Below are 19227 nucleotides of genomic sequence, written 5' to 3' on the forward strand. Positions count from 1 at the left end.
TCAACAACGGTGGTGGTCCTTGGTACATCTGGTGCAGTTATTGGAGGAGTTGAGTATTTGGAAGACAGCCTTTATAGTAACCACTTCTATTATGGTTTTTGGGAAAATATATGTGCTCACTGGCATGTGGTAGCATGGCATCCAGGAACAGGTGGACTACCCTGAATGCTAATGCCTGTGAGACCCCCATCATGTCCCCAGTTGGTCTTTGGAAGGTACCTGTGGCTATTATCCTAAGGGCTACACATACATTTGTTTCCACTGGGAAGGGGTCCCCCCTCTACTGGCTCTGGGCCTGAGTTGAGGGTGGCAGAGCTCAGTGAGTTCTAGTAGTATGTCCCTGTCCACCCTGTAGCGCTCTATAATCTCCAGCTCATGTAGCTCCTGGAAGGTTACCCTGGGCCTGAACACTCTTCTTCCCTGCCTAGGCCTATTGACAACAGCAGCAGCAGCAGCAGCACTGACTTTAGCATCTAACACATAAAAATGTAGCAGACGTGCAGCAAGCCTTAGAATTCTTTAAGTTAAAATTCCCAAGTATGTACTCCAATGGTGGAGAGTATGGGGGAAAATCAGATTGTAGGTTGTATGCATACTTTATAGTGCTCTACTGTAGCTGCTGCCTGAGTGATTGCCTACCTATGGTGCACTGCACCTGCCTAATATATCGCTGACATCATTTAATGGCCTTAGTTTAAGTTAAGCAAGGAGCAACACTAATTGATACATCACTGGCCTTTTAGATACTCTGAGCACTGTGGTGCACTGCGCAAACATGCGCCATATAGGTAAACACTGTTTAGCAGTCAGTGCACATCCCCCCCCAAACTTCCATGCTCAGCATAGTGGCGCGCCATGCAAACATGCAGAAGCACGTGCCCTGTAGGTAAACAAATCTTCGATGACAGGGCACACACCCCCTCAGGCTTCCACACTCAGCACGGCAGCATGCCACACAAACAGGCGCAGCTAAGCTCCAATCAGCTTAAAAGTTATTGGACATACCCTCTCCTGATGTCAGCTACCTCCTGTGTGGACACCAACATGGTTCTCTGCCTTCATGGAGTGAGTATGTGGACACGGTTATCCCATTATGCTATTCAGTAACTCAACCTCATTTGCATAGGGATCCATGCTCACAACCTGGATACTACATGCTTCCAAGCCCTTCCATGTTAGCAACAGCAGCAATGTACCATTGTAGATACTGCACACAGAGTCCTGTAATACAGTTCTGTCTCATGATATTAATATTTGATTTTGCCAAGTTTTTCTTTTTTTTCTATTTTTAATTTATTTATTTTTATAAGGCAAGTGTGCACACTGCAGCGCAATCCACAAACATGCTAAGATTATTAAAAAAATTATTTTAATATATTTACTGTAACTTTTAGAACACACAGAGGATAGTTTTGCTCATGTCTGTGTATGCTATGCCATTTCAGTCTATCTACACACATTTTTACAGTCCCTTTTGTCTGTCTACAGTCCTATACACAGAATTTTCCTTGTACACTACAGACACTGACACGGGACACTGCCTATCTGCTTGCTGGATCGCTTTACTTGCCTCATTTGCATGAGATTCACCTGCTTATGAGGTGATTTGCATGTCACGGAAGTGTCCCTGCTGGCGCGCTCGTGCACACCGCTCAGCAGCGCTTACTGAATCTAAAAATGTCCGCACCCATGTTAGCAGTGCGGCGTGATGCCTACGCAGAAAAAAATAACATGTAGACTTTATTAAACCCCCCCCCCCGTATCTAATTTTGAAACAGGCAAATATTTTATAAAATGTCCTTGTTGGCATACTTTTATTATTTGCATTTGTACAACTGGTTAAATGGACTGATAATGCATAACCTCAGGACTGTCAGCTTTTAGCAAGTGGCCAGGTTGGTGCATTAGATCTACAATATAGACTCTTGGTGGAAGAAGTACTCCTGGAGTGCTTTGGGGTGGTTCTTCTGGTAAGCGGATTTCATTCCAAGCACGATTATAATCTCCACGAACCAAGCTGCAGCTGATACCAATTCTGTCTGCTAAAGCCTAGAGAAAGAAAAATGTTAGTGGTTATAGTAATGGTTGGTAATTTGTCACACTTACTATGTTAATAACCTGTGAATATATTACAACCTGTAGGCCTGAGTCTGATTTTCATGATATTCACTTGAACAGTCTAAAACTCAGAGCAAGCCCTTTAACCACACAAAACCATCCAGGTCATTTCGTAAAACAGACAGCTGTGTCTACTGGGTCCTGTATAAAACTGCAAGTTATTATTCAATAGATATAACTTTTTATTCAGATGTCTCATCAGCATATCAAAAATCAATGCATTTTATAATTTTACTTAACTTGAAAAGAAGTGTAATTAAAATAAAGCATGCTACCTGACGTAAGACAGTATACAAACAAATGTATAAAAGTTAAATATATGAAAATATTGAAAATACTACTTATCTGCCTGTAAATTTTTTAAATCAGAGCCATAGCTTGCTTATCTGCTACCTGGTGATGGTTCCCAACATAGTGCCCCACCCCTCTCAGCTCTTTACCACTCAGCTGTAAGGCATTCCATGCACTCCTCAGCTCTTCAGCAAACAGCAGCAAAAGAAAAAACAAGCACTTCACCTTACACATTTGTACCAATCAGCTTCCTACTTTCTTCACTTGTTCCATGCCCCCTCAGCTCTTCAGGAAAGAGCAAAAAAAAAAAAAAAAAAAAAAAAAAAAAAGCTGCTACTAAAAATACTGAAAGAAGTGCACTTCTGCACTACTTGATTGTGCCCTCTAACACTCTGAGCCTGGGTCAACTGCCAGTTTCACCTCACCCTTGCTGTGCTAATGATTTAAATAACAGCAGATTTATACAGATACAAGCAGAAAGCAAAATATATTGCAGAGCCGAATTGCTCCTTCTTTGTCACATGCTACGCTTTTTTCATTTAACTAATCTGCAAAATGTGTTGATCCATATATTTGGTCTACCACCGAGGATCAATGCCACCAGTACAATAGGTTTTTGTTTCTTTACCAAAATGAAAGTAAATAGAAGTAAACATTCAATCAAGACTAAGATGCTTTTTAAAGAATATTTTTTTATGATTTCTGATCCCATTAAAACGTTGATAAGAGGAATTGGGTATTAGAAGTAGAGTAATTACATGCCCTGCTAAAGCAACATTGGGAATAAATATATTTTGCATATGTTACTGAAATACAGCCTATACTAATCTCAGTATCCTGATAAATGCCTACAGAAACACAGTCAGATATTCAAGAATCTAAAATTGTGAATATTATAATTTACCAATAAAAGATAAATAGCTGCATTTGCAGTGTAGTGTATGTGCATTTTACCATTGCATGAGAATATTCAGTTTCATCAGCAAATGTGTTAGTCTATTTAAACAGTCTATTACTACCTTGAAAAGTAAAGCTCTGTGGTAATATATTCCTTTCTCAATTCTCCCGATAGGAATGACATTCGAGTTGAGCGCTAATTTGAGTTCACTGACATGTAGTTCCCAGCTGAAATTGTGGAGTTGTTCCTTTTCAAATGCACCTCCCATCTTCTCTGAAACAAATCTAAATTTTGTAATTAAAAATAAGTGCAATGAATAATAGCACAGATGAATTTAAACAAACAAGAGCGCACACACACACACACACACACACACACACACACACACACACACACACATTATAAAGTAGTTACCGTTCATTTGAATATTAATGTGCAGAATGCCTTTAATATTGCATTTTATAAGTTAGTGTGGCTCAATGGTTTAGACCTTTGCCTCAAACTGTCTGTATATACTGCATTTATCCTCCCTCGCTCTTGTGGCCTGGATTGTGCCTGAAAAAGATCCATGATAATCAGTTAACTTAACCCGCCCATCTTGTTGCACCACTCTGTAAGGGATCTTGTGTAGTACAGCAATTCTCTGACTCCCATAGAATGGAAGCTTTAGTGTATGCTGCAATTTAGCTGTGTGCATCTAGCCATTTCAAAGGGAGAATGCAAGCAGGCTGAAGTGCAGCAACTTCCCCCTGCGTAAACTGATGATGCAGGTAATGCGCCCACTCTCTGAAGTGATCTGTGTGTGGTATAGGCTAGGAGACTTTGAATGCAGAGTGTGCTGGCAGTAGATGTGTGCATGTGTCTGTGTGTGAGTGTGAGTGTCTGTGCAAGTCTGAATGCTTGTGTGCATCTGGGGTGGTGTGTGTGTTGTCTTGTAAGTACCTACGCCACTTACTTGTATAGGTAACATGGAATGGAGTGAAGTGAAATGAGCAGAAGGAAATATGGAAAGATAGATTAGTAGAGTACATTGCAAGAAAGGGGCAGCTTGATAAGTTTGCATTAGAGGAGTGGACAAACTGGCTCTGTATGATGAAAGCCCAGCACATCGGGGGATTTGGGTGTGAGAAGCAGTGATCACAAGGGCAGATGGAGGTAGGTAGTCCATTGGAAAGACAGAGGGATTTCAAAAGATGAGCATTTCAAACAGCTTTTCTGGGAAACTCATATAGAGCTCAACAACCACTGCCCATAAGGATGAGGCAGACAAAGGTGGAACGATTATTATTTCAGATTAGAAATCTGTCCACAAATCAGATAGAAAGGGATCTGGTGAGAATAGCAGATGCTTTTCAGGAACATTTCACCCAGCAGGAAGATACAAATGGGGAAGGGCAGGAGATGGTAATGGATGAGTTCCTGATAGGATTAAATATGCTTTGATGGCCTAACAGGCTTTGATGGCCCCATTGACCAGAGAAGAGCTGAATAAGGTTCAGGAGAAGCTTGCTGTAGGCAATAATCCTGGGCTGGATGGCATTATTCTAGAGTTGCATCAAATAGGGGGAAGCAGATTATATGAGAGCTGTTGAAAACAGCAAGTGAAGCACTGAGTAGGTAAGTTGTTCTGCACTCCTTGAAGGGGGACTATAATTTCAGCTATGTGAAGGGAAGGAAAGTTCAGTTTGAGGCCTTACAGGCCCATCTCTGTGTTTAATCAGGATTACAAAATACCAATGGCATTGTTGATGTCCAGGTTGCCCTTGGCTTTGCTGGGAGGATAGGTTCCTGACCCAGAGACTCCCCAGACTCTTGAATAGACTGCCCTCTTTGGCCCTCTTCAAAAGGAACCTTGATGATTGGATGGGAGATAGGAAATTCACCCCGGTGATCACGTTAGTCACCCTGCTAGACAGGGGTCCAGGGAAGTAAATATTCTGGGAAGAAATATCCAGGGAATTGTTATGGCTAGGCTTGTATAGGCCCTAGGGCCAATAGCCTAGTACCAACCTATGATTGGATTAATTCATGGGGACAGTGTGGGTTTGTTTCTGAAAGACAGACATTTCACACTGGTCTGAAGACATTATTAGCAATATAAAAGGCACAATGCTCAGAAAAGTTGTCGATGGTGGCCAGCCTAAATACAGACAGAGAAAGCATTTAATAAGGTGAAGTGGAATTATTTGCTCAATGTTTTGTGAACGTTTTGCTTCCCTAGTAAGTTTATTACATTATTAAGCTGGTGCATATGCATATATAAAAAAGTGAATGCAGAATTCTTGGATATATTTAGCCTGCAAACAGGCTATCTCCTCTTACATACTCTGTATTTGGAGCCACTGTCAATAGCCTTAGGCAGCTGAAGATTAAAGGTTATAGTATGAATGTGGAGGACATTAAGTTATGGTATGCAGATGATTTGCTGGTATATTTAAAAGACCTGGACAGGCATTTAGATGGTATGTTTGCTCTTTTGGAAAGCTTAGGGAAACTGGCAAGTTATAAGGTTAAAGAAAGATCAAAATAATTTTAATGAATTTTGCCCCTTCTCTAAAGTTGAGTGCCACCTATCCAGAAATGTGGTTAAGCAAGATATCTATGTTTACCTGGCCCTAACACTGGAGTAGACATTAAGGATTACTTAATGTCAACTTAAAGGACAGATGCCAAAGCTTGACAAGGAAATGGAAAATAGCTCACAAATTAGATCGGAGTCCAAACAGTACAAATGTTGATTTTTTTTTTCTTGATGCTGTATTATTTTCAAGAGGTTCCTTTCAGTCCAGTATCTGTGCAAGCTCTGCCGAGAGTGGCATAGGACCAGCTGGTGTTACCTAAAGACAGGATTAATTTAACAGATTTTGATGACAATTAGAGAGCTGCATAGATGAGTCTTCTCCTGATGGAACATGCAGTATAGGACTGCATTACACAAGGAGCTAGCAGGGGCTGCTTCACATTAGCAGAATTAAACATGTTTATTTCTGTAGGCTAAGTGGGAGTAGAGGATAGTACAGTTGTGTATGCTAACTTACCATAAAGGTAAATGTTTGAATACATCACTGTTGTACTAGCCATAACAACATGGGAAACATTCTGCCAAGGATATCAGACGTTCAGCCAGTCTACAAAGCTTCAGACTCCTTTCTTGGCCTTCACACATATGCCTTTAGCATAAAAATATGTGCAGGTATAACAGGGATATACAGGTGTGACAAAACTCAGAGATTTTGTGAACAATATAGATAGCCTGAAGCCTAAGGCTCTAAAGTAATAATGTTATGGAAAATTACATTGTCATGATAGAAGAGCAAATGTAAAGAGAAGGATATCCCACTCATGCCAGGGAAAAAGGGGGGGCGGAGGGAGGATGCAAGTACTACAACAGTGATCTATTGTTATTGTAAGTTAACCTACACATTTGTAATATGTTCTTCATTCGATCACGGTTGCAGTAGCACAACAATATAGGATGATTGACAAAGCGTAAGAAGAAAGAGTAGGTAGAGGAGGGTCTGAGTCTAAGAGACCATGGGAAATCATCATCATCAACCCCCTTTTTCCATTTTCTATATGGAATCAGGGTGTTGTGACAACTGTTGCCACCTCTCTTGATTCAATGCCACTTTCCTGCCTTCTTTGACAGTTATACCCCAATGTTGCAAGTGTACATTCACACAATCCATCCCTCTCTTGGCTGGATGCCCTTGTTTCCTCTTGACATCTTCCTGTCTCTCACAAATCTTCTTTACCAAATTGACTTCTACTTTTCTGCATATGCGCCAAAACCATTGTAATCTGTTCTTTTTGACTTTCTCTGCAATTAGAGCTACTTTGGCTTCTGCTCTGATATCATCTTTTCTTTGTCTGTGCTACAGCATATATCCTACCACTTGTCTCAGGCACTCCATCTCCGTCAACTCAAGCTTCCTCAACTACTCTGCCTTCCCTGTCCAGGTTTCTGTACCATGCAGAAATACTGGTCACACCACTCTTTTGTAAAATTTACTTTTCAGTTTCTTTGGCATTCTTCTGTCATACACTACCCCTAACACTCAGTTATAGTTGGCTGCAGAAAGTACAGTTAAATAAGTAAACTTACCATAACAAATGATATCTGAATGATCAGTGTGTCAGTAGCTTTAGCTATATGGGTTATATCCTACTAGGGATATAACAGCCAGACAGCTATCAGAGCTTAAGGGCACTTTACACGTGCTCAAAACATTAATCAGCCCTAACAGAGCTGAAGAAAATGAATGGTTTTGGCTAAGCCATTCAGAGTTTTCATGCCAACAGGAAGGAAGGCTACTGCCGTGAAAGAGGTTAATGCTAGGGGAAAAAAAAGTCCTCACCCTGGCAACAAAAACTACTGCAACAGTGGTCATTTCTACATCTACTGTTGTGGTAAGTTTATTTATACAACTGTATCTTGTTCATCATTTGATCACTGCTGCAGTACTAGCCTTAGCTGCATGGTTATACAACCATAGCTTAAAACTGATCAGGAGGAGGAAGGATGAGAGTCCAGAAGCCCCTGGAGAATGGTCCTAGCAAAGCCTTATAGACCTGGAGAAGGAATCTAGTTTGTAGTGCTTTGTAAAGATATGTACTAAGGACTAGGTTGCTGCTTCTAGAATACTTCTAGAATCCATTACATTACAAAAAGTCATTGATGAAGACTAGACCCTTGTTGAGTAAGCCTTGACCTGCCTGGAATTGCCAGATTATGGGGGTATAACAAAAAAAGTAATAGCACGAGATAACCATTTGGAAATGTTCTGCTTTGACATTGACTGCCCTTTCTTCTTACAATCAGAAGAAATGAATAACTGATCAGAGTTCCTAAAAGTTTTAGTTCTGTCAAAATAATATCCAGTTGTCAGTAGGTATCTAGAGTATGGAGTATCCGCTCACCCTTATTTTTGGTTCCGGAAAGAAGACTGGGAGATGGATTGCTTGGTTCAAAGTAAACTTGGACACAACTTTGGGTATAAATAATGGATTAGTCCTTAAGGAAACCCTATCTTTTCTGGAAAATTAGATAAGGCTTGCAACTTAGATACTATTCTTGCAGAAGTGAGAGCAATCAGCAAAACTGTTTTCCATGTCGACCTCAAGTCAATCAGATTAGCTGGTTGAAATGGACCAAGAGTTAATTTTTCTAAAACAAAGTTAATATCCCAAGCAGAAGCCACCTGTTTTTAGGAGGCCTGGTATCCCTTTTCTAACAAATTTCACATAGGAATGCATTGAAAGAGGAAGACGTATGGGCAGACATGTTGAAATGGCAGACAAATGTACCTTTGTTGGAGCAGTAAGAATGCCAGAGGATAATAACTCACAAAAACATTGTAGAACCAGAGAAACACTAGCCTTAAATGTTTTTTGTCTTGGCACCAACTAGAAAACTTTTTACATTTGCTAATACATGATTTCCTAGTAACAGTTTTACTTGTCTTCTTTAATACCTGCTGCATGTCTCCAGAAAATAGGTGCCTAAAAGGTATTACAACTATATCATCCAGGCGGTTAGTTGAACTTGTTTTAAGCTTGGATGTATCAAACACCTCCTTACCTTGTGTGAGCAGATCCAGTCTGTGAGAAAGCTTGTGGTAATTGCCTCTGGTCATTTCCAAAAGAAGGGAGACACAGTGGTTAGAGGGGAGTCACCACAATGATCTTTGGAGAGTCCTGAATCTTCAGAATGAACCTGGATATTAGTGCAAAGGGTGGAAAAGTATATAGGAATACTAAGGGGAAAAACGCCTCTGTTTTCCAGACCTTCTTGCATGTCAACTGATTATTGTGACTGGAAGCAAAAAGATATAGCTGTATAAATTCCTGGAACACCCCTAATTCAGTTTCCATTCTTAGGGTCTGTCTTGTTCCTGCTTGGCTTGTCTGCCACACAGTTTTGATTGGACTTGATGTATAATGCCTGAAGAGTGAGACTAAGCTGGAAAGCTATAGGTTGATAGGTTTATACTATGCTGATGACCATCATGATCTTTACAAGCTTAGCTGTGCAACTCAAGACAAATGTGTCCCTGTGTTCCTTGGACACCTATATGGTGGGGTATGTTACTAAGGAGGTAGATAAGGGTTTATGGAGTGGGGGTATGTTAGCTAGGGATTAATGTACTTACTGTCAACCTCCATCCATCAGAGACATGGTGGCCAAACCAGGAGTGAATTTGTGATTTCCCACCCACTGATCAAGATTTCATTTGAATAGAGTCAGGGATACTTCATGTAGATGGGGATGCTTATTCCATAGCGAGGGAATCCTTTGAGACACATATCAGTCTCTCCAGCAGGTTCTGTTTATGTTGTAGGCAATGTTCAGGTCTTTGGATCAAGTGTTTTTAGTGCTGTCCCACAGAGGTGGATCTGAAGATGCCTTATATGCCAGGCATAAATCACCTCTTAGTAGCCTGTAAAAGACTGAGTACAGAGATAAGACCTTAAGGTAATCTGTGTAGGACAGGGTATTCATAACCTGGATTCTCCTGGCGAAGAACTTTTGGGGGCATTCCAGTTGTTGCAAGTGCCTCATTAGATACTTGTCAAAGGGGGACATTGTACTCAATGGAGCTGATAAGGACTGGCTAGAGTGGTAATATAACTTTCTTGGACCTGGATACCATACCCTTGCTTATGAGTTGTGCAACACAGAATGATCTTTCCTACTATCTTGGCTAGGTGTTGGTTGAAGGCCAAATGACTGTCTAGATATCAACTCTTAGGGGTGTTTTTTCGAAGGAGTTATTATCTTGAGCGAACAATTTCTCAAAGATCACTATAATGTATTTCTTTGCATTCAGTATTGGTCTATAGTTTTGGCACCAGTCCTTTGTTTGTGATAGGCCCTTTTGTAGGATGTTAGAGTGTCATGGAGGAGAATCTGTGATATCTCCCAATTTACAGTCATCTGCAAACTTTTTGAGACAGAGGCCTTTGACATTAGTCTAGACTTATGAGAAGTAGATGCCAAATAGGATCGGGCCAAACAAAGAGCCCTGGGGTACTCTGATGGTGACTGGTCCCCTGGTGGAGGTGGGCTCACTGATCCTGACCTCTTGGGTCCTATCTGCGAGCCAGCCATCCAGCAATCTAATGGGTTATATTGGGATTTATGCCCAGTTTTGACAGTCTGACAGCAATACCATGAGTGTGGTATTGTATCACAGGGCCTGGTCAGGTCAAGGTAGGTGGTATGTAAAGTTATCCTCTCAGGTGAACCTCTCGATAAAGTCTACTAGACTGAGTAGGCAAGGCATTTCCTTAAAGCCAGTTTGGGATGGGTCCAGTGTTTGCTGGTCACCATTGTCCCTGTTGATCATTTCCATGATAACTCATTGCATGGCTTTGCATATTAGACTTGTCAGACTAATGAGTTTGTAGTTCCCAGGGTCAGTTGATAGGACACTCTAATGAAGAAGGATGACAACTGCAGCTCTCCATTCACCTGCCACCTAACCTGTTCCAGGCTGTAGTTGAAGAGTTCCTAAAGCTGTCCTGCTAAGTCATGTTTGAGGCTCTTTAGGAGACCACCAGGGATATTGTTGGGGCCCACTGAAGCAATGTTTTTGGCCTTAGCAAGTGCCACCAGGTCCTGCTCCCTGTTGAAAGTTGGAGAGGGGATATGCTAGAAGGGATTTTGAAGGGGGGAGTGGGGGGATGGGATTGCAGTTAAAGCTAAATTTATCAGCCAGTAGATTCACTATGTCTCCCTGGTTAGTGAAGGCAATTTTCCACCAGTTCTGCAAATTGCTGAGTGTTACCTTTAATGTCCTTGACATAGATGAAGAAAGCCTTGTGAGTGTCCTTAGTGTGAGAGGTTGGCCCTCATAATTGGCTTTGTTGTACTTTATTAGACATTTAGTTTCTTGTTTAATTGAATCATAGAGTTCTTGCCTCTTTGAGAGTCACTCTTTCTAATTCTAGCTATGATTTGTTTCTTTTGTTGTACACCTTGTTAAGGTAAGGATTCCACCAGTGAGGGTTGTTTTTCATGTTAGATCTGCACTTACTTTTGGTAGGTACAGCAGCCTCAATGCAGCCATTTACATGTTTGTACAGGGTGTTTGTAAATAATTCTGCATAGATAGCTATGGTCTTGGGATTTGGGTGAATTTTGACAAACTATCGCTAAATAGGATGTAGTTTGCTTTAGAATAGTTCCTAAATGTTACAGGTTTAGTTGGGTTTCCTGGGTTGATTTCTATTTTAGGGGTGACAGCTTTATTTTCAGACCTCAACAGTGAGAACATGACATGGGTCCAATATGTTTGATCCTCTGGTTGGAGTGTGCATTGTCTGGTGCAGAGTGATTGTGTTGATAATGTGCAGGACACATTGTGACTATGAATTAGAGGCAGCCTACATTTCCCAGTCTATAGAGGGGTTGTTAAAGTTTTCCATGAATGGGGTATTTGGTTGATGGTCTAGGTAAGAGCTGTGAGCTTTGTGGGTCCTACAGGGTGACCTGTAGAAGGCCAGGACACAGTAAGGAACATTATCTATGGAGACTTTGAAGTGGATGAACTCTAGGACGCCATCCTGTTTAATCAACTTGGAGTTGTATTTGTTGCTAACATAAACTGAGACACCTCCACCTTTAGCTCCTGTCTGTGCTGCTGTTGGTCTGAATGTATGAGAGGCACTGTAGCCTTGCACTGCTGAAGTACTTTCTGTGGCTTTAAACTAAGTCTCGGTAACAGCATGGATGCCTACATTCTCCAGAGTGATGAGAGCTTGTAGGGTGTGGAGTTTCATGTTTAGGCTCCAAGCATTGAGCAGTAACACATTAAGGTTGTTTGGGTGCTATGCTGGTAGTGTTATCATTTTGATACTGCCTAAGGGATTGGATAAAGTTTTAGCCAATATCCAAAAACCCAGGGACAGGTGCAGAGCAATGTGGTCTGTTAACGGTGTCCTCCCATGCTGATAGATATTGGATTCCCCTTGACTGACGCCAAAAACTAAGCCAATTATTAGAATCAATAATTTTATCTTCATACTGTGACATCAACCTTGGTGAAGACAGAATGCTGCTCAATACACAGCATGTACTGTCTATGACACATATTCAGAAAAAGATCCATAATGTCTCTTTTCATATAGTCCAGTGAGGTATATCCCAGGCAACCATGGACAGTCTGCACAAAGGATATGATCCAGTCCACCATGTTTGTTTATGTATCACATTACTGTGGTGTTGTCTGTAACCACTTGTAATGGTCCTGGGACCATAGATGTTTGGGAGAAATGAAAGCATTTATGACTGTCAAAATTTCATGTGTTCTGGTCAGTCTTTTTTGTTCCAAAGACCTTTCATTTTTATTTTCACAGAAACTGCTCCCCAAACATAGTTGGAAGCATCTGTTATTACATACTGTGCTGGAGCTGGAAGGGAAAATAGGAGACCTGGATACAGTTAAAATTGTCTCTCCACCAAAGAAATTCTCTTCTCACAATCCCCAAAATTGGAATCTGGAATGTCAAGGAAGGTTGAGATTGGGATCACAGTGATTTTAATTATTCCTGAATATTTCTCATGTGGAGTCATGCTAGAGGAATCATGAAATGTCATGGAAAGACTTATAACCAACAAGGACACAGAGAATCTCTAAATAGTGGATCCATCTCAGTTTGGATTAATCAAGTACAGGACATGCTTACTCAACCTGGTGGATTTTTTTGAAAAGTTCACTAAAGCAATGTATGGAGGTGACATGGTACATGCTTCATACCTCAACCTGGCCAAAACCTTTGACACAATCCTCCACTAAGGCATAGTAGAAAAGCTAAATAAAGTGGTAAGAAACCCTATGTCATCTGCTGGATTGCCAACTGGCTCACAGATAGGATGCAGGCAATAAAAATAGGGGAAGCTACCTTCACAAAGAGACCCCAAGGTTCAATGCTGGGACCTCTACTGTTTGGCATCAGTGTCTCAGGAGTAAAAGCTAATACCAAAGGGCTCTGGTTGTCAAAGTTTGCGGATGACTGCAAGCTAGAAGATGACACTGAATCCCCAAATGACTTAGCCATTCTGCAGGAAGTTTTGCCTCAGATAAATAACTGGAAAAGCTCCTCTTATAAAAGCTCTGCACAGTTTGGAGAATGCTAGATATGAGTTATTTATTACTATATGAAAGTTGGAAATGGCAAGCAAACTGTACTTTAACAGTAAAAGAGCTAGCTCCTTAATTGAAAATTGAGGCTAAAAATTCTAGGAATTTAGATATAGGAGTGGAAAAGGATCTAATTGTTTTGTTGTACCCAAGTTACATATCTTTTCCATGTGCTTTTGTACAGTTTCCTAGTGTAAGCTTTGTGGGATGAGAAAATAATGTGATGGACCAGGAAGGAGAGCCTGGGCTGTCTAGCAATCAATGTAACTGGAGAAACCATGAGGTCAACTTTAGGCCTGGCATGTCTGGGTGATTCAAGTCCATCGGGTGAGACAGAAGGTCTGGAGTTGGATCCAGAGACAATGGAGGATGAGTAAGATGAGGCCAAAGAAAAGGAAATCAGATATGTTGAGGCCAATAAGGAGCAATGAGGATCACTGTACTCTTCAATCAAGATGGTTTCTGAAGAAATTTGGGTAGACATAAAGCAGACCAGTGGGCCAATCATGAAGTACAGCATCTCTCGGTGATGCTCCCAGTGGGGCATGAGAGCAAAGAACCTGCTGCACTTGTTGTTGAGAGGGGATGTGAAAAGTTTGTAGCACAGTTGACCCCACTGATGGAATATTTTCTACGGCACCTTCATGTTGAGAGAACAATCATGAGGCATTAGAATAGACCTGCAAAAACTTGCCTGTAATCATGTTGGATTTCCCCGGAATATGTGTTGCTATCAGAAATTGATTGGATGAGACAACCTATTGCCACACTCCCAAAGCTTCGCTCAACACATGGGATAAGATCTGATTCCCCCTTGTTTGTTGATACACCAGACCACTGACATGTTGTCCATCTGAACTGCAATAGTCATGATTGGGAGAGTGGATTGGAAGGCCTGCAGTGCTAGGAGGACAGCTTTCATTTCCAGGACATTGATATGCATATTGGACTCTTTGGGGGACCGAGTGTCTTCAACTGTCCTTTCCAGGAACCCCTCCCACCCAATTTGAGAGGCATCCATGGTCATTATGGCCTTCAGTTGGGAAAGAATAAAGGGGCGTCCTTGACTATCTACCATGGGAGATATTTTTTGCAAGCCTGACTTATTTCTATCTGAGTGGACAGAAGATGGTGAAGAATGGACCACTGAGTTGCTAATGTCCACTGAAGAATTTTCATATGGTACCTTGACAATGGTACTAGGATAGTTGCTGCTGACATGGATCCTAAAGCTCAAAGGATTAAACAAGCTGGGAGAGAAATGTTTTGGATGATTTTTCTGACCTGGAGCTGAATAGTATGAACTCTTGACAAGAGAAGAGATGCTGTTTGTTTGATTGTATTGAATAAGGCACTGATGAATTCCACTGTTTGTGATGGCTCCAGATGAGATTTGTAGTTGATTTAAATGCCAATATGGGAGTATAATTGGAGTACATAATCTTGAACTTGGATCAGTTGATGTCTGGTCGGAGCGGTGATGAGCCAGTCATATAGATACTGAAACACATAGAATCCCTGTAGTCTCAAGTGATTTGCCTCTACTGCCATACACTTGGTAAGCACACTGGGGGCTGTGGTGAGACCAAAGGGGAGAGCTCTGAACTGGTAATGACTGGCTCCCAGCCAGAAGCATAGGGATCTTCTGGATCATTTGTTCACTTTGATATGATAGTATACATCCTCAAGATCTATCAAGCACATCTAAACATCCTTGTGCAGAAAGGCAAAATAGACTGAACCATAACAATCTGGAATGTTGTGTATTGAATCAAATGATTTAAGTTGCTGAGATCCAAAACTGGTCTCCAGTCCCTTGTTTTCTTTGGTGCTAGAAAAGTCTTGAATAAGCTCTGGACTCTTTCTGGTATGGGAGGACTTCTTGGAAAACTCTCCTTTTTTAGCAGCTTGTTTATTTGTAGTGGTGCTGCTTCCCTCTGATTGGGTGGAACATCAGGGATTTTGTTTAATACTATCAGGGTTGGATGGGAAAATGTACACCCATGAATCTTTTGTAATTTCTAGTCAGGCTCTCTGTTGCAGGGATACGTGACCCCTGACTGCCTCCAGAGATGGATAGTCAGGCCTCCTTTCAGGAGTGCTGGTATGATCTGTCAGAGAAAGTATCTCTAGATCCTTGATTTTCAGGACCTCCTCTGCCACAAGGGCAGTGTCTTCCATTAGAGTTCCCCCCTCTGCCCCTGGTGAAACTGTCTCCTAAAAGGGACCCTGGGATTTCTTGAACAATATTTTTTGATCACCTCATTGATTTCTAGAAAAGGTTCATTGATGGGTCAACAAATGCATGCCCACACCAGATAGGGTTTTACCTTCCTGCTCACACCTAGAGAGTGTGTCTTTCACCTTGGGGCCAAATAAGGAACTTCTGTCAAAGGGAGCATTGATGAAGGAAGTCTGAAGGGCTCTGTTAAGACACAAGTGCATCCAGGCATGCCTTCTAATGGAAATACCTGAACCCGCCACCAGTGAGGTACCTTCTGCTGTGTGAGAGCTATGCCTTGTGGACAAATTAGAAATGGACTGAAGGGTAGCCAACTGCAAGACAACAGTGCTCTCTGGCTTGGAGGATATGGTCCCAGAGAGGGATTTGGAGAGCTCCTTTATCAAATCTCTCTGCAATCTTGTGAAGTGTGCCAGACAGCTCAGTGACTGGAGGGCAAAGGTCACTGAAGCATAAGCATGCTTCCAAAATTGTCCATCATTCTGGACTCCCTGCTGGGGGGTGGGGTGGAGAGAGGAACTCTGTTCCACTAGTTCTTTCTTTTTGGTTGCTGCTACGACTGTAGCATCAACTGGTACTCCCTTGCTCCAAAAAGTTCTGTCCTTAGGTGATACCAGGATCCTGGATGGTCTCTTGGGGACTGGGTCAGTAGTATCAGGTTCCTTCCACACCCTCTGAAAGGCCAAATCAATAAGCTCATTTGTGGACAGAGTCACACAGGAGGTGGATGGGCCAGCACCAAAAGCCTCAGTGAATATGACTGCTCTTGGGAAGGGTTATCAGAAGACCAACCACCCTTTGTTTTAGGAATTCCAGAATGTATCCAAATGAGACATTGTTACATTGCTAGGTGGTAATCTTGGGGACCCTTCTCCCTCATCAAAATCAGTACCTTCTGTGACAGTCTCTTGAGGAGATTCCAAGTGCCTCCTTTTGCACTTTTTCCTCCTGGTAACCTCTTCTGTAGGATGTTCCGGAGAAGTGTCAGAAGAAATCATTATACCCTTTTGGGTATGTGGCAAAGATGACTGCTGCTCAAGACACAGAGACAAATGGGATAGGGTGGTTGGTGCCAAAGAAGGTGGAGAAGCTTGAGTTCTAGGGAAAGAGAATGCTCGATCCACAAACTTGAATGTTGAATGCCTTAGACAGAGAGAGAAAGAAACTGATGGCTCTGAAATAACATGTTTATGGGCCATAAGCTTCCTCCTCCTCAAAGGCAGAGCACTTGAAGAGGGAGTCAGAGCTGAGCTATTTAACACTGAGGCTTTGAGGGAAAGAGATGGCTCTGACAACTTTGGAGATTACTCCAACACCTCGGATCCAGTGCTAACACTATGGCTGTGAGGCACTCACAGCCAGTCCTCTCAGAGACACTACTGGAGTTGAAGATACCAGTATTTTCAGATCTGATAAGAATGACACTGGAATCTTCAGATCCAACAACTCTGATACCATTTGTCAAATTGAAGAAGCAAGCAAAGGGGGTGTACTAGTAAGGGTCTCTGGACCCAATGGGGTCAGAGCCAGGAGAACCCCCATTTGTATCTGCATCAAGAGAAACTTCCTCATCATCCTTCAGCTTCAGTTAAGCTTTTGGAAGAGCAGGTCGAGGATGCTGTTAATGAAGGTCTGAAGTGATGGTATCTTGGAGAGCATTCCAAGAAAGGAGAGGGCACCCTCAATGTAACTGCATCCGGGGCCAAGAATGATGATCAAATCCGAGGAGATTTCTCTTTTCTGGCTTTTGAATCCAAATAGCTAGGATCCAAAGTCTTAGTTTCTTAGGAGGTTCTGAACCTGTAGCAGATGAAGTGGTTGGTTCCAGGGAATGCTTCCTAGAATCTTTTTACTCTGTACTCTTGGGGGTTTGCGCACCAAAAGATGCTGTTGAAGTAGATGATTTAGAGGGCAGCAAGCCTCTGAGAATCAATGTATTTTGTCTATCTAAAAGGGCCCTAGGATTAAAACTGTTACATATGTCACAAGTGGTGCCAAGATGTGAAGGGTCTAGACAATAAACGCAATTAGAATATGCATCAGATAATGAAATTTTGTAGCCACAAGCCATATATTTCTTGAAATCCGAGGGGTTTCTCAGCCATTGCTGCAAAGCAGGAAAGATTTAGTAATAAAGATTTTTTTTTAAGAATGCAAAAGATTAAAGGAAAATACAAAGTAGAAAATACAAACAATGGTAATTAAAATACTCTTCATGGAAAAGGAAATTACCATCAATGGTAAAAGACAGAGTACACAAGTACTTGAAAAGTTATTTAGTAGGAAACAGGGAGAAAGAACAACAGGAGATGTTTTTTAAAGAAATTTTAGCAATATAATTAATGAAAAAAAGATTCATAGTACCCAAAAAACGCTAGTAACTCAACAGCAGAAGCATTGACCATGGCTGTACTTTAAGGCAGCAAATGAGATCCTAGGTATGTTAGGGACTAGGGCATTATGGGAAAGGGAGGAGCCCGAGAGCCTTCAATGATATATGAAATAGTAGAAGCAGCCAAGTTGTATCTGAGGATTGGATCTGAACCCAAGAGTTAAGGAACATATGAAAACTGACAACATCAGACAAAAAATTATGGACAAAGGCTCAATCCTAAATTGGATACCAGTTTCTGAGCCCAGTAAATTCAGCAGTTTTGGAACACTTCCAGATACTCTAAGAGACCACTTACCCACTTATACTAACAGAACCATTACTCAGCTACCCAAAGAGTATACCTATAAGACAGCTAGAAAACTCACAAAATTTAACTGAGAAACATTCAATGATTCATTAACTGCCATAGACTGGGCCACATTAAAACCTTTCCCTCTTGATGAAGCTGTACATCATTTTAACTCTGTATTTCTCAACATACTCAACAGCATAGCTCCTCACCTTACAAACAAAATCAAAACCAACCATTCTCCATAGCTTTCAAAGCAACGTAAATATCTCATGATGGACAAAGCATGGAAAAAGTGGGCAAAGCATAAAACCCACACAAATTTATAAGTTTGTATGAAACTTTACAGCCAGGTAAAAAACAATTATACTAAAATAAATAATAGATTTACTTGCATATGTAAAATAACCACATATATAACTTCAAGAAATTCTGGTTCACTATAACATCCTTATTTACTCCAGGTTCGAAAAAAGACCCATGTACATGTCCTATAAATATTCCCTAACCCAAATAGCAAGCAAATTTAATGCTTATGTTATCGATAGCACTGCAGTTATAATTTCAGCCCCCAAACCAACACTCTCCATCTCCCATCAAAAACCCTCGATTCTTTCTCTAGTCTTTTTCTATCCTCACACCATCACTAATCAAGTCCTGGCATCCAGCGTGTCTTCCTTTGCTCTTAAACCAGTCCTCACTTCCTTTATAAGAAGAAAAAACCCCACAAACTTTTACTTAAACTCAAACCATGCCCTACTTACGCAGATAACCTCCCTCATAAATACTGCAGACTAGCTGCAGACTCTATAGCCTACCCAATTACTATTTTTATTAACAAATGTATAC

General features: G+C 41.3%; 1 protein-coding gene across 1 annotated transcript in view; it reads right to left on the minus strand.

Annotated features, from left to right (window-relative positions):
* Positions 1-1795: 1795 nt before the first annotated feature.
* ARMC3 (armadillo repeat containing 3) overlaps positions 1796-19227 on the minus strand; it is a 926167-nt gene continuing 908735 nt past the window's right edge. The window contains exons 17-18 of the mRNA XM_044064561.1: positions 3429-3591; positions 1796-2049 (exon numbers count right to left, since the gene is read on the minus strand). Coding sequence (XP_043920496.1) covers positions 1840-2049; positions 3429-3591 — 373 coding nt within the window. The 3' untranslated portion in view covers positions 1796-1839. The remainder of the gene's footprint in view (positions 2050-3428; positions 3592-19227) is intronic.

This window comes from Protopterus annectens, chromosome 3.part0 (genome assembly GCF_019279795.1).
Source record: "Protopterus annectens isolate FY-2018-M chromosome 3.part0, PAN1.0, whole genome shotgun sequence".
NCBI lineage: Eukaryota > Metazoa > Chordata > Ceratodontiformes > Protopteridae > Protopterus > Protopterus annectens.